At 37.1% G+C, this 16,755-nt stretch overlaps 1 protein-coding gene across 7 annotated transcripts in view; it reads left to right on the top strand.

Moving 5' to 3' along the window:
• The window catches only part of LOC145690700 (uncharacterized), a 100,611-nt gene that overhangs the window by 44,787 nt on the left and 39,069 nt on the right, over nucleotides 1-16,755 (top strand). For 5 of the 7 annotated variants that reach the window (XM_081765862.1, XM_081765859.1, XM_081765856.1 and 2 more), the window contains exon 2: nucleotides 10,510-10,744. In XM_081765862.1, coding sequence (XP_081621988.1) covers nucleotides 10,510-10,744 — 235 coding nt within the window. Of the gene's footprint in view, nucleotides 1-4,806; nucleotides 4,945-5,025; nucleotides 5,205-10,509; nucleotides 10,745-16,755 lie in introns of those variants that run through there. The other 2 variants (XM_081765861.1, XM_081765858.1) reach the window with 2 other exon arrangements.

The following is a 16,755-nucleotide window of genomic DNA, read 5'->3' as shown; positions in this document are numbered from 1 at the left end:
TTTAATGTCTCGTGGCGGGCCCCGAGGGAAACACTAGTATTATCCATTCGGTGGAAATAAGTGAGTAGCTTCATCAAGCTTGCTCTATTTGTCTTTTGGACATGAGATGATACTTTTCTTGTTGGTTGAGGAGCGTTAGAAAAACATTTTAACCCGAAAGTTTATTTTACGTAAATAAAAACATGAACTTTTGTAGTGCTTAGGCTGTTTATTTGTGCAAAACACAAAACACATATTAGGGTCTTCCTTACCTGTTTATCCTTGATATGGTAATGCGTTACGTTTCTTGGGAAAGCCTTAGCCAACATTCCTTTTACGTTCGCAGCGACATTTGAACACAAAATCTTCCTGTGGAAGCTAAGTGCGATGTGGCTAAGAAGTCAATAAAAGGAATCGAACCAATCACTTTGACAGTCCCTCCTCCCAGCAGTATAAAGATGTCACTTAGTATATTGCTATTCTAAACAATTCCTCTCTATAGACTTGGACCAAGGCCGATAAAATGGCTTAATGCCGATCTCTCTCTCTCTTTCTCTTCTTCCCCCCCTAACATAACATACACTGAATAGTACTTGAAAATGCAAGCTTGGGCGGATCCAGGGGGCGATCGCCCCGGTCCAGAAGAGGAAAATTTCTTATTTTATATATATAAATAAAACCCATCCCAAAGTTTGGAGCCCTTAAAAATAGCAGTATGACAACCCACCGCCCCCCCCCCCAGAAGTCGGTCCTGGATCCGCCCCTGTGTTTCATTTTTTTCCTGTGATACGAAAATCATCCTTATTAATAATAAGTGTAGGCAATACTTTTTAAAATTTAGTTTTAGAATTATTAAGATCTCCGGGGGGCACGGTGGCTAGAGCGCTCACCTCTAGTACATGGTGTTCGTGGTTCGAACCTCGACGTAAAACTGAAAGATTTCATTTCATTTTCATTAAGATCTCAGACATTTTTCTTTCCTGGGGGCAGGGCGTTAGATTTAATGCTGCACATACAGTATATATGTTACAAATATTGCATAAATATATATCACTGTTTGAAATCAAACTTAATCCAAGAGCAATTAGTAAAGACTTGGTAATTTGTAACGCGGACTTTGCTGATTTTACATGAAGTAAGATTTTAAAAATATAAAAAGTGATAATAGGATTTGTGTGAGAGAGTATTATGTACGAGGCGAAACTTAAGTTCTGTTTTAATTACGAAAATCTGTTACGCTATTGAAGTGGTTCTCACCGATGTGTTGCGACACACTGGTGTGTCACGCAGTCCCCTTAAGGTATGTCGCGAAATTTTAGAATTTAAAAATCATGTAGAATTTGATAATAATTAGTTAAAATCGAGAGAGATTGTATACCAGTCAACATCTTCACCGGTATCAATAATAATATAGAATTAGTGTCATTATAAAAAAGTTGGTTTCAATATTATAATAGATATTATTATTATTATTATTATTATTATTATTATTATTATTATTATTATTATTATTATTATTATTATTATTATTATTATTATTATTATTAACTATGATAAAAGTATCAAACAAGTGTGTTGTGATATCCAGGACTTTCAGTATACTGTAGTATGTAGTCAGTCAAAAAGGTTGAGAACCACTGGGCTAGTGATATAAGCACAATTTTATTTCGAAAAGAAAAGGACAATGAAATTAATCTAACGTTTCAATCTTAACTCTATTAAGCTATTGAAGACGGATGATTGAAAAAAAAAGAATGATTACATAATAAGTGGAATGGGAATATGGGAGGAAGTGAAATGAAATCTTTATTAAGTTTTACGTTCTACGGTTGTGTCGGTTTGGCTAAAGGAGACGGTGATGATGAGAAGTGAATGAAATGGTGGAATGAAGAAAGTGGGAGGAAACGGGAGAATCCCGAGAAAAAACCCACGCACACGGTTTGTCCACCACAAAGTTCATTTGGCGCAAGCTGGGATCGAACCAAGAAGAACTCAATTCATTGTGTCTATCGGTCACGAAAGTAATGGAAAAATCATGAAATCAGAAAACGGTCATGAAAATCAAGAAAAAGTTACGAAATTTAGCCTTTAGGTCACGATTTTTTTTTTATCTGTACAAGTATAGACTGGAAAATTTTGTTCTATAGAACGTCAAAATTTACCACTAAAAATGTCTGTCGTCGGCTTTAGACGCTACCAAATCGCAAGCAAAGGACACTTCTATCGCATGCCTGAAAATTTGACCCAATTCGCACCCAAATTTGTTCTCGAGAATGTTGCTAAATTTTATGGTTTGGGAAAGAAAAGTTCATGAAAAAGTCACGAAATTTCATTTTGGAATTTTAGTATACATCATGTCCATGCACCAGAGGTGAACGCTCTACCACTGAGCCACCGCGGCCCCCATGTGGGAGAAATGACCCAACCCCGAGAAAAGGTATGAGCGAGATGATGATGTCCAACAAAAACTTACTTGATCTGGGATCGAACCGAGAACCCTTTGCAGAAGAGATTAGAGCACTCGACTGCCTTTTAGTGTTTATTTAACCAAATTATATCACTTAGCCTCCATCCACCAAAATCTGTATTGAACTAAGAGCTCTTCAAACTAGAGGCGAGCGCTCTATACCATTAATCAGCCTTCATCTCCTTTTCCTATAAATAGGTTGTAGGTAATAGAGCTACATGTGAGTGGGTCGATATTGCTGTACATTTTCTGGTAGGTTGGGAAAAGAATGTAGAAACGACTGTGTATAGTAATGTAGTAAGTTGTTTTATGTGCTTATTTTATCCCGTCGGTGCTTGTTACTGTGAACTGCGACATTTGACGACATGATCAGATAACATGGCGACGCAGTTTCTATTACAGAAGAAAAAAAAAGGTTGTGTTATATCAGCAGATTTCTCTCTTCAGTGGTGAGAATTGTGTGCATGCAGGTGAAACTTGATATTTTACTGGAACCTCCTATACTTATTAATATTCAGATCACGTACAAAGAAAAAAAAAAGTCGTTGGAAGTAACTTTACGTTACACATTGTGTCCTTCGTTCTTCTTCAACGTTATGGTTATTCACGCCACGGTATTGAATATCTGCGCGGAGCTGCGGTGGCTCACAGAAAGAGCGCTCGTTGTTCGATCATAAATTCGCGCCAAGTGGGCCTTGTGGTGGACAAGCACAGTGTGCGTAATTTTTAACGAGGTTCTTCCATTTTCTCCTAGTTCCTTCCTTCATTCCATTACTTCAAATTCATTCTCTTCAACACAGTCTCCTTCAGCCTACACAGGATAATCATAGAATGTAAAGCTGAAAGATTTCAGAATTCCTGCGTCATTATTTTTTTCCAGCCCATTGATTTATTTTCTTGGTCTGATTTTACCAATTCGTTTTTTAAGTCTGTTTGTCAGTCATACATAATTTTAATAGTATGTAGTCAATACAGCCTTAAGCCCGTCACATGAGACATGACGTCCCACGACGAGCACACTATTCGGGGAAGGAAGCGATCTGGGACCTGCATGTTAGGTACCATCCCGGCATTAGCCTGATGTCAAAATTAAAAATAAATGAAATCTTCGAGTTTTACGTTCTACGGTTATGCCGGTTACGCTAAAGGAGACGGTGATGATGAATAATGAATGAAATGGTGAAATGAAGAAATTGGGAGAACCCCGAGAAAACCCACGGGCACGGTGTTTGTCCACCACAAAGTTCACTTGGCAGGGCTGGGATTGAACCCGGGACCCCAAGCACCAGAGGTGAACGCCCTACCACTGAGCCACCGCGGCCCCAAGCCTGATGTAAATGAGGACTCTCCCCCCCAAAAGAACTTCACTCAGAATAACTGGCCTGGAATAGCTTTTACACGTTTTCGATCGAGTGCCCGCTTCGGAAATCGATTCCAGGACCGCTCACACCAAAAGGCGAGACGCCAGGAGTGTATATAAGGGACCCGCAGACTCCGCATTGCGGAGGTCCCCAGATCATGAAGTGAGACGTGGAGAAGGGACCCCACTTCACGCTGTTTGCGGGGGGCTTCCAAGGCTTTAATTGCGCCACTGCGAGACGCTTCACGGGGCCACATACACTCAAACACAAAATGCAAGGAACATTTAAATATACTTGGAAATAGTAAAATCGCGTCATGAAATTCCGGTTCATTTTCAAGAAAACAAAAATAATTCTCATATAAATAAAAAAAGCAAAGAACCTAGAGGGCAAATATTCAACACTATTAAGAGATACCTAGTTTTCTACTTAATATCAACTTTCATTGCTTTTAAAATGCAAAATTCCTGGCGACTAGAGACGTACAATTTATGCTACAGGAGGTGGACGGAATGTGTAGGATAAAATTCATATCACGTCACTACATTCGTATTTGGTAAAGATAGAATTCATATTACGTCACCACATTGACATTCAGTAATGTTCTGATATGTATTCTTTGAATACTATAAAATAATATTACCGGTACCCGACTTATAATCGTCAAAACAGATTAAGGATAACCTTGAAATAAATATATTTGATCCTGACAAAAATACGAATCAGCGGGTAAAATACCAATTTCGCTTCTCAATATGCATTTCGGGTACTGTGTGTATTCTGTACTTATGTTCTGCAAATGGAATCTATTTCGTCGAACTAAAAATAAACTGCAGAGCTAGGACAGTATAATCGAGCGTGGGCCCCTCATTCATGATCCTTTTGGCTTCCGGCTACATTGCTATATTCATGCGCGAAACCCCGGGATGGAAGCTGACCGAGAATGTTTGATCCAGATGTCACGTTAGTGCGCATTGTCTCGAAGCTCGAGATATCGAAGTGTGAGTGGCGCGCATCATAAATAATTGAATTGTTCAAGGGAAAGAGAAGGTTTATGTTCTCTGCTCTCTAGATTATAAAGTGTGAATATCGTAAAGTGCAACTTCGTAAAAAGCTTAGCTCAGTTTAGAAAATCCCGTACGTTTATATTATGGTTATTGAACAGGTTTACTTTTCGCAGTATTTTTCCTTTCTTTTATTGCATGTGACGTATAATCGTCATTCATTTTTCTTTGTTTTAGTCCACCATCGACGATACTCCTTTGTGTTGAATGCCCATTTGAATATACAATGTATTCACTGAGAATTTAATTTATATCTGAAGGTGAACAGTCATCACCAATTTGTCTACAATTGGCTAGGGCATACGTAAGGAGAATGACAATGATTATGTGTGTGTAAGTGAAACAATAGAATTCCAAGTATTTCATTTAGCTTTTACCTGTAATTTTTGTAAAATGTAGTGTGCCTAAATTTGACCAACCCAGCTTTGTTTACGTAATAGATATGATCTGTAATGACGGCATGCGGTTAAAAAAAAAAAAAAAAATCCGTTATTCAGTGGCCAGGATGTAATGTCTAATTCGAGCCTAGGTCACACCACGTTGGGTCAGTATTCTGTTCGCGTTTTTTTTTTTTTGTTTTTGTTTTTGTTTTACATACATAATAATATGCAGAGTATTGTATGTCAGGTTAACTTAGGACTAGGGAAGTTTTTGACGCATTTTGTTAAAATTGAGTGTAATTTGTCGTTTTCCGCAAGGATACCATGTGGAGCGGACATTGTTCATTCAATAATAGTCTCCACTTATGCGTTGGCGCCCGTATGTTTCATTGTCTCGTGATTGTTTCGCCTTTTGATATTTAAACCTGTAAAATGGCGGGCTTTTAACTGGTCTGCATCCCATTCTTTGATATTTTCAGCGGGACTACTTGGATTTTTTCTTCACCAGATGTAGCGTTTTCAGATTGTAGAAGCAAATAATGAGTTATTGTTTTTTTTTTCTTGCTATAATTTTGGAATGAGGTAATTTGGATAATGTGGTGTAACTATAATAATCATTCGAATTCATGGGCGCCCGAAGGGGAGGGCAGGTTCCCCCTGGTTCACAAAGTTTCTTAAGATTTTCTTAATACAAATAAAAAATACCAAGCGTAATATAGGAACCCGAGATTTGAGCCCCCCCCCACTAGAAAATTTTCTTCGGGCGCCCATGTTCGAATTGCGTTATCCATTGTATTATTATTGGTCATAAGTGAGATCGGACTTCGACAATGACCTTGATTACAACGTTGAATATTTAATGAAGTACTTCGATGGTATAATTATTCATTTCCTATCTCAGGACCAATATGATGAATGACGCTTCCATAGGAACAACCAGAGTTTCGTGTTTTCTCCATAGTTTCAACAAGTACAATTCTGAAATAATCCAGTTTTTGACCAATGAAAGCAAGATAGTCTCAGATGTTTAAACCTTCGGCTGAATATGAATCAGCTGCAACGTGCTACTATTACGTTTTGTTTGGACCCAGTAGAACAGTGGTAAACTACAGTCCCGTAGCCAACCCAAAAATGTAGGGGGGCGGCAGAAGTTGGGGGGGGGGCGATTCAACCGTATTATAGTTAATTTGCAAGCCTACCATGAAAATTTTAGGGGGGCGCCCCCCAGGACCTGGTAAACTATGAGAATGGTCCAGATTTGGAATGGCCCATTTCACCAAAAACGTAGGTAAACTTGAATTTTCATTCCGTAGGTTGTCATGATCGCGAGGTGCGAGTCTCTCGAGTCCTGCGTTCAGTCATCACTGTTGTATCCCCCCCCCCCCCACCATCAGTTGTTTTTGTTAGTTTGACGGGAAGTGTTATCGCCTTTGATATAGGCTATGAGATCCTGGCTTCGATTCGGCGGGAGAGAAGCAAATGGAGTACAGCGGTTGGATCCTGCTTTAAACGGTCTCGTTATCTATAGCCTTGCTATTGAGAACGTGAATACACATTGAATCAGGGTTATACGAATGTTGGAATAGTGCCTTTGTTTATTTAGCCGTGCAGAACTTCATTCAGAAACGTAATCTCCCTTGGTGTTCACAATGTAAAATAACCTAAAGTACAGACAGCTGAGAATGAACTATACTGATAAACTGTAAGAGGGGATTGATTCTTCATATCAAAATATGAGAAAAGTTTATATACATCTTTGGGAAAATACATAGTTTCAGTGCTAGAACTGTACAGAATTGTGGAGAAGGGAAATTTCAACCCTCGCTATTCCGAATTCGAAAAACCGGGGAGTGGCGGTGATCGAGGAGCGTAAAGGAAGTCATACTACGCAATCCAAAAATTCATATTTCATCAGTGAACAATGAGTGTGCAGGGGATTAAGGACAGGGTATAGTTCCCAGATATGCTCTCAACAGGATTTTCAGATAAACTCTGATTTCAAGATGGGTCCAAAGTAAGGCAAAGGTAATGAATCGGAAGTGTTAGGAAACGTCAGCTTCGTGGGTCCTCGTGCTTGGGATAACGCATGCCTGCGATGTATTTTATCACGGTATATTTGACTTTTTTTTTCTGACCTATAAGCGTGAAACAAAGCATCGCAGCACTTTATTCTGGTAGTGCTGGCGGTCTCGAATACTTCCCGGTGAAGCTTTCCGGCTGCTTTGGACCCACCTTAAAGTCAGAGCATATCTAAAAATTCTGTTGAGAGCATGCCTGGGAATAATATCATGCAGGAAATGTTTTGCATACCCATTGCATGTTGATGAAGTATGCATTTTTGAATTACGTATGTAAGATTTCTGATACGCTGATATGGACCCGCTAATCTACTTTTTTTTTTTTTTTTTTTTTTTAATTCGAAATTGCGCATGTTGAAATTCAGCATTTCCATGATATGAAAATGTGATGGATATCTTACACATAATGCTATTTGATAAAAGGCCTGGTAACATTGTTCGAGTGATTCATATTGCCTGTTGAACTTGTCTGTACTCAGTATCAGTGTTAGTATCTGGCAGACGCACATACAGAAATTCTTGTTGGGAGCGGTCTTGTACAACCCCCCCCTCCCAAATGTCCAAAAAGAATTTTTATGTACTGCCCCTCATTCTTACGAAAATTGATAAAATTAGAGATTGTTTTATCAGAAAATAAATAGTACAGATAATGAGTAAGGTCAAATCTTTACATGAATCATTTCTCTGCTGAGCAATATAGTTTTATTCAGAAAGTGTGCACATATATATCGAGTTACGAAATATTGGGGACAAGAATACGGACCCGGTGGACGCCACGTGGGTGCGCCCCCTGGTGTCTGGAGAAGGGAGATTGTAATTTTCTTAACAGTAATTTGAATGTTTTACGCTAGTATTCCTTTTAATTATTTAAAATAAAAAATATATATAAAAAAAATGAAATCTAAGTTTTACGTTCGACGGTTATACCGGCTAGGCTAAAGGAGACTGCGACGAGAAATGAATGAAATGGTGGAGTGAAAGTAGCACGCGGATGCTGCGGTAAAAATAATGCACCTGGGACTCTTTTAAATGTTCCTGAAGTTTCCAGTGAATAACAAGCCTGGGCAACCGTTTTCCTCCTCTCCCCTTCGAAAAGGGAGTAAGAAGAAAAAATTATCGAACTAATGAACTTGCAGTCACCATCTGCCCTCTGACGCGCTTTTTAAAACCTTTTTAGTTCTCATCCTAAGTATTCTGCATGTTTGCGGAAGCACCTATTGTGAATTTAGAAATTTTGGTATACTAGGGTTATCTGCTAATGTTAAAAGGTCATCCATTAATTCCAATTATATTTCCCTCCTATCACCTTCCCCATATCTACAGTTTTTTTTTTTTTTTGTTTGTTTATAAGTAACGCCTTAATCTTAGTATTTTTCTTTCTTTAACTATCCGTTCACCTCCGGTGCTTGGGGTCCCTGGTTCGATCCCAGTTCGCGCCGTGTGGACTTTGTGGTGGACAAACACCGTGCTCGTGGGTTTTCTCGGGGTTCTCCCGTTTCCTCCCACTTTCTTCATTCCACCATTTCACTCATTTCTCATTATCACCGTCTCCTTTAGCCTAACCGGCATAACCGTGGGACGTTAAACTTAAAGATTTCATTTCATTTTTCTTTAACTATCGTTTAACCTTCTCTTCCCACCTTTTGTGACAAGCTTTTAGCCATTTTTCATCCCGCTTACATATACAGTTCCATATTTGTGTTACGTACAATACAACACTTTAATATGAAGAGACATATTGTTTCGTAACTCATAACTTAGATACCCCAAAATATGCTTCTCTTTCGAAAGTATTCTTATTTCTGCGATGCGTTATTACCTTCATTTGGGATACACCGAGGGGATTCACAGGCGGTGTGCAGGTATGGCTCCACATTTTATTAACTTCTGCTGCACGCGTTTACCCCTTTCCCCTAGGTTATTCCAGAAACTTTAGAAAGCTATTGTACAGAGGCTTCATGAATCCTATAAGCCGCTTTGGAACAAGGTTAGGACAGAAAATAAATCTTGGCTTCACCGAGGATTAAACTTCGGTTCTAAGAATTCAGGAAATTAAGAATAAATTTTGCTATATCATATTGAATCTGCGCGTTATCGTATTAAATAATGCGCTCTCTACAATGAATGAAACAAGATGCTGAAAAAATGGATTATGCTCTAAACATTGATTCCGTTTCGTATTTGGACAAACTTTCAACTTCAGATGGTTGTTTTTGTAAGTACAATCATTGTAGCAGAAATTTCGAATCATCATCCTATGTATAAATGTGTACTCATCAAGTGAATAGTGAATCTACTATAACAGGCCATTGCTACTTAGTTTCAGCGGTAGAAAGATAAATAAAGTACTGGAAAATGTTATGCATTACACACAATAGATGAAATCAGTGTAGCAACCTGTCGATTATAACATCTAGCCTTTTCAATTTCATACTTTTTTTTTTTTTTTTTTTCGGGAAAGGGTTCAGTAATTGAAATCAGTTTTTGATACGTAATGCCATCATTCGTACAACTCCATTGTTCCGTATTCTCAAGTAACGTATTAACAAATAAGATTGTCGAGAAATCAAAATTTGGCTACATTTATTTTTTTGGAAAATATGTCTGCTGCTTTGCCCATTTATGCTGAACCCTAAATTTTTCTTTGGTTGAGACGGAACTTTTTTTCTTTTCTTTCTTCATTTTGTTAATTCGAAAGATATTTGAATTGAATCGGTTTTGTTCTCAAGGGTCGTATCATTTGTTTTGGTCCATTTTCCGAGGAGGATTGACTTACCTGTTTGAAATGGGATTTCTTGGTTTCGTGTAGATTACAGCTGGATTGATTCGATACTTCCTTGGAGGTGGGTTGAAATTGATTAAGTATGTTGTATGAATCAGCATTGCAGTAAGTTTTGTAGTTGTACAGAAAATTAAATGATCTGACGTTCGAATCCTTTAAATTCAATCGTAAAACTTGAGTTTTCTACCCCAACAGGTGATGGAATCCACTCTTCTAAAAGAAATTACCTCGAGGCACAGGAAGTAGATTATCTTGTTTGAATGAAAGTAGTTCGTACAAATAGTTAGTAACTAATACATTAAGGCAAACAATATATTTGATTCAATTCTTTGTTATTATTATTATTATTATTATTATTATTATTATTATTATTATTATTATTATTATTATTATTACAGCCCAGAGGAGGAGGAGGAGGAGGTCGATCTGGAGGACGGAGAGATCCTCGACGAAGAGGAGGCGGAAATGGAAGTGGAGAATTCGGTGAATACAGAACGAAAGACAGACGAAGGCAGTGAAAGCAAAAGTGAAACACACGTAGCAGAAACCAAAGCTGTACATGAAGACTCTTCTAAATACAGGACCAAACACAATCAGCATAGACGCAGCAGCGAAGAGGGAAGAGAACCAAAGGTTAGTATACAGCAGTGATTTTCAGTATTTCGAAAGGTTTCGAATACTTTTGGTAATCGAATTAAGTGTGCCAGAGTCGTTAACTTTTAATGATGGGAACTAATATATTCAAAAAATATAAATCATTCCATCAATTAGAAAAATAAGTATATTTGTTGATACTAGGTGTCGAGTGGTTATTGGATTAAACTCAGGAATGCGTCTAAATATTTATTGGCGTCGAAATTTTCAATGGCAACCCCCACGCCTTCATCAACGGTTTATTCATTTACATATACACACACTGTTGCTCGATCACACCTCATGCCTTACATTATATAATGACTGGTCATTTCAAGTCTGGTTAGCGTATCAACTCTAACATCGTGGAAACAATACATAAACGATACTATAATGGGTAATTCTAGCAAATATAGTTGAGTTGATTTTGAGTTTAACGTACCGTTCAGCAGCGAGGCTATATGAGACGTGGACCTACTGATTAACGTGGAATCCGAACCACATGAGCTCCCGCCGGGAATCGAACCCGGGTCTCCCACGCCAAAGGCGCGTACGCTATGTAGCAAATATAATAGCTTCAAATACCTTAATGTTTGTGTTCTTACTCTTCAGTTCAATTTAATAGTTATAATCACACGTTTCTTCAGTAGTTAGTTGTGTGAAGCTGTTTTGCCTATACACCTTTAGAATTCACTGATAGAGAAAACTTAGTTTTAACTACAACATTAGCTGCGCTACGTATGCCAACAGTATTTAATTATTATTGCTTTTATGTAGTCTATAACAACTGGCTACAAGTGAAATAAATTCGCAAATTGTATCAGAGGTGCCTTAATAGTTGTATATCTTCAGTTCATAGCTAGGGACATTTCGAATCTTTGATACTCGTATGCTCTTTTCTTTTCTCGCATGTCAAGAGCATCTATTATTTTATTATAGTAACATCGGTTACAGCACAAACAACTCGTTTAAACGATTATTGACTTTCTAGGATTATTGTTTTTATTGTGGGCTATGTTCACACTAAAGCAGTCCAGCTTCATCTGAAGTAGTCTATCGTATAGTGCCACTGCCTCGTACCTGTAGGATTTAATGGAAATTGATTTACCATTTTTAGGTAGATCGCTGCGGTGTCAAGTTGCAGTTAACAATCAGGAGAGAATGTTTCCATTTCTCAAAAGTAGCAAGCATGTTTAGTTAGGGCGTGGTATGGTAGCATAAAAGTGGATTATTTACCTCTGTTGGGAAAGTTTATTTGCTGTGACTTAGCATACCGTTTATGGTGTTAAAATTCTTTTCGTAAAGTTTTCCACTGCTGTCTTTTTTTTAGTTCCCTATATTCATTGCATCAATTCTCTGAGTCATCTGAGCACTTATCATCCATGTCTCATCATTCATAATTTTTCTCGTGACCGTTTGAATGAATATGTTTAAAAAGTAATTTCTTGGAATCAGGCTTCTCAAATTATTATTACCCAAGTTTAGATCTTTTAAAATCGATTTACACGGTAGTTTAGAATAGTACACAATGCTGGATTGACATCAATAATATTTGTCCCTCTGAGAAGTGAACTCAGAACCACTCACATCGAAGGCATGCACGATGATCATTTGAATACATGAGAACACAAGTAGTAGAGAATTATGCCTTAATTTGTATTAAGATGATTATGCGATTATAAGAAATAATCATTACTATTTGTGTAAGAACGAGTTTATGGATTATTTCGGTTTAATTTTTCTGAACCCTGTAGAAGGGTACATGAACAACGGTATATGGGCAAAAATTAATATAGAATCCATTTCGTATTTTATGCTTGTGCTGTTCGTGTGAAAGTAAAATGACTTAATCTCAGGAAGAGAGAAGGCAAAATTATATTACTCTTTGCTTTGGACTAAAACCCTTTCTCGAAGATATTCATATTCTCTTTGTTAACCTGGAATGTCATATAAGTATGGTATGCAAGAATCCTTGATCAGTGCTTGTAGTGAAAGTGCAGAATCCTTGGACCATGAATAAACCGTTTCACGGCAAGAGTTGATGTGGAACGTTTTTTTTTTTCCTTCCTTTCTTAATTGGATTTAGTAAGCTATACAATCATGTGCATTGCATTATTGATTTTTTTTGTATATTAGGAGGTAATGTTGTGCATATTGGTAAGTCCAACAGAACAGACTTTGCAGCCAAGCTATTATCAGCTAACAATATTAAAGTACAGACGCTCTACTGTTCTAACGTTTAAGCTTTTTTGCAAGTTAGCTTAAGGAAACAATGTGAATCTATGTATAGCTAAGAGGCGACTTTGGGTAAACAGTAAAGAAAAAGTCCTTGTTAATATACATGTATCATATGGTTCATCAACTGCAATTGGAAAGTGTTTAACGTAAGAAACGATAAGGAATGCGTGTATTATTGTTACCACCGTCCTTGCTAGTAGAAATAATGATTGTGCCACTGGTTTGTTTGTTATCGTGAGCTAGAAGATAATGGATTTTCTAGTCTGTAATGAGTAAATTAGGAACATTTTTTCTTTACTTTCATTAAAATTTATTGTTCATTACCTTCGATAGTTTCTAATTAGGTTTCAGAATATTTTTAATTTATTGAGATTCTTATGTAGGATTCAGAAAATTATTTTCTTACTATGATTTTGAAAGTAAACAACAATATGAAGCTTGGTTTAATATTTAAAAAAAAAATAATAATAAAGTTCCAGTTTTTGTCAAGGGTTTTAGGGCTATAAGAGTGACTCGAAGATTATTTCTATACAGTCCATAGAGCGACACAGAAAAATAACACTGTGACGTGTTGTAAGATTCAGACTTCCGTTTCTGTTAATACTAAGTCTTCAGAATGTTTCGTGAATACCAATGAGTTTATGTTCACATTGATGCACCTGAAATCGGTTTAGCAAGTACGTGATATTTGGCAAATAAAGCATCATAATGAAATTTTTGTAACATACCTAAGATTGCACTGATTTATATGTAAGATTACGCATCATGGTTTGCGTATTATTATAAGCATTTGTTTCGATTAATATTTTTGTAAAAGTATCGTGGAAAGGTTTGAATTTTGATTTCAGTATAACAAATTCAATTAAAACCATCTTGTGATGTAGGCTTTTTCGGTTCCCTGAAAAAAAGAATATGTATACTTGTTATTTGGACTTTTGAACTTCGTATAGTAGTGTGCAAAACTTACGGACGAAAGTAAGTTTCGCATGCTATATCACTCCCAAGTGGCATAGATTGATGAAACCTGAACCATACATAGAAAGTAGTCTACATTATAATATAGAAAACAACAAAGAAACATGTGATTAGAGAAACAAAAATGGCGCTTGTATCAGAGGCAGTAACTTAAACTGAAAGTACTTCTACTCATGATTCCTTCACCCCCCACCCCCCCGACATTACAAAAGGTGTGAGATAGTCCTTAAAAAGATGAGAGATCACAGGTGCTCTTATGCTGATCACAAAGTTGGTAATGAGTTGTGATATGGAGTTGACAACTGCTGGATGGACTTTAGTGCATCTGGTCGTGCTGCAAGACTTCTTCCTATAGATTTCAAATGTAATTGATGGGATTCAAGTCGGGGGAACAGGCTGGTCAGTCCACTGTCGTTCCAGAAACTCCGTCACCTGCGCTGTTCGATACAGTCGCGAATTATCATCCATAAAGAAGGTAAGGCCCACTGCCTTCTGAAAAGATGCACCTAGAGGAGTGCAGTGTCACAATAACGTTGATCACGGAGTGTACCGCGTTCAAAAGTTTGGACTCCATATCCCCGTGCAACGTTATGCCTCACCACAAAAGATACCAGACCACCAAAATGATAATCTTCGACAATGTTCCTGGGTTCATTACGTGCTCCACCTCTCGTCATATATGTGTATGTCCAGAATCACTACTCAAAATGAATCTGCTCTCATGAGAGAAGAAAACGCGACCCCACTCCTCGGTTGAGTCGTAATATTCTTTGAACCACCGTTTATACGTTGTCAACAGAATACAATGTAATTTAGACGTCGGTCTCTTGTTGCCTGTTTCACAGTATATTGGTAGTCCTCTGCTAATCACCACTTCTCCTTTGCACAACGTTGCCTGTGGTTCGTCCTTCTTTCAGTGTTTGTATATAATTGTGGCTTGGGTCTAAAAGGCCCAATGTCAAAAAGTACCATTTTGAGAAAAACGCATTTGAGGTTTCTTACAATTTTTTGTTTGAAGGTATTTCAAACATACTTGCAAATAGAAAATCCATACTTTCACCAATGAAAGATGTGTTTATGCCCTACTTGCATTTTCATCAATATATATCTCAGCTTATCTCCGAGATATCTCTTGACATTGGCACTTTTGATCTTGAATTTCACTGGCTCTTTGTTGAAAGTTTAAACTTTGAGCTTCCATACAAATTATGCCTTGAGCATAACACATTGCGCTATAATATGCAATTGCCATGAAAATTATGTAGCTAATCTTCTTGAAGTGAAACATTAAGCATATAAGTGACATTTTAACAGGTGTTTCATTATTGTATTACAAATCCGCAAACAACGCTAGACACTTGTTAACGACAAATAGCCTATATCAACATGTGGTTGAACTCAGAAAATGGCTAAAAGCAAAAAGCACATGGGTAGAAAAGCTACTAGTGGCTTTTTTGAAAATTTGTGACAAGCCAGGTTCTCAAAATGACCAGATCTAGCCACAAAATGGCTGAATTGGCAACCCTATGCAGTGTTAACAAAATACACACTTTTAACCATGATTGGCCACCATGAACGAGATTGTTGTCAGATTTACTCGTACAGACACAAAAGCACAACATTATTACCTTATTTTCTTTTAGGTGTCACACAAAAAACGCCGCCTTTCAAGTCAAACAAATAAGTATAAAGTTTAAACATTGGCCTCAACAGAGTTTCCAAAACACTAGATCAGAAAAGGCCAATTCTCACTTTGGTTGCGTCAAAATATTAACAATATTGGATGAAAACAGTCATTGTTCACTTTGACCCTAATACACATTATTTTTAGTAGATTGAAGAAAGGCCAATGTATACTTTGGCCTTTTTTAAACACAGAAATACTTTATCCTCAGCAAGGGCCTATAATATTATTTCAAAAATTATTCTAAAACTATTAGGTCCTACATGTTGACACTTGCCCTTGTTACACAAGAAAATACACATTTAGAGACATTCAAATTGCTGAAAATCTCATTTTTGCCAAAAAGTGACATTGACACTTTTAGACGTAAGCCGCAGATATATAATGTATGAAAGTGACTATGTTTGTGTCTTAACTCTTGAACCAGCAGACCGATCTCGATCAAATATTCAACACAAATGAAGTTCAGACCTGGGATGGGTTTTATCGTTTCACTTTGATGATGCAACTTGCGGGAGTGGAGGAGGGAGATATGTAAAAATGACCGAGATTAGTTCCGAATCCATAGTTTTTGAGGTTGCTGAGATAAACAGTGACACTTCTGATATCGCTTAAATCCAAATTCAGCCTCGCAACTTGAGCGAGGTAAATAAAAGTGATCGAAAATGACAGATATCAGAGAGCGCTTCATAAATAAAAAGTGACTGACTAACGGAACATTTACGTTTAGTTGATGTAAAATAATGTTTGGATCATGATACCTCTATAGCCGAAGAGACTAATCTATCAGTTTTTAAAGAAAGTGGTAGACCATAATAATAATAATTTCTATAACACTTTCATATGGATAGCGCACAGGGCATAACAGTAAACATCTTTCATTTCATATAAGTTTCATTTGTGAATATACGCGTAGTTAAGCAGAAAATAGCTATATGCAGCAAAGGATTGTTTTGATTCCTTAAATTAGCAAATTTACTTATTATTATAAGGAATTCTGTAAAGAACTTGTTGGCCATATTATAGGTGTCCAGAATTACTTTTATTTTTTTTTTTTATTATTATTATTATTATTTTTAAAGTTTGTCAGTTGTTTATTTTATCTGTTGTAATT

The sequence above is a fragment of the Thermobia domestica genome, chromosome 7 (genome assembly GCF_964235325.1).
Source record: "Thermobia domestica chromosome 7, izTheDome1.hap1.1, whole genome shotgun sequence".
Classification (NCBI taxonomy): Eukaryota; Metazoa; Arthropoda; class Insecta; order Zygentoma; family Lepismatidae; genus Thermobia; species Thermobia domestica.
The sequence above is the reverse complement of the archived record's forward strand: the minus strand, read 5'-3'. Positions and strand labels throughout refer to the sequence as shown.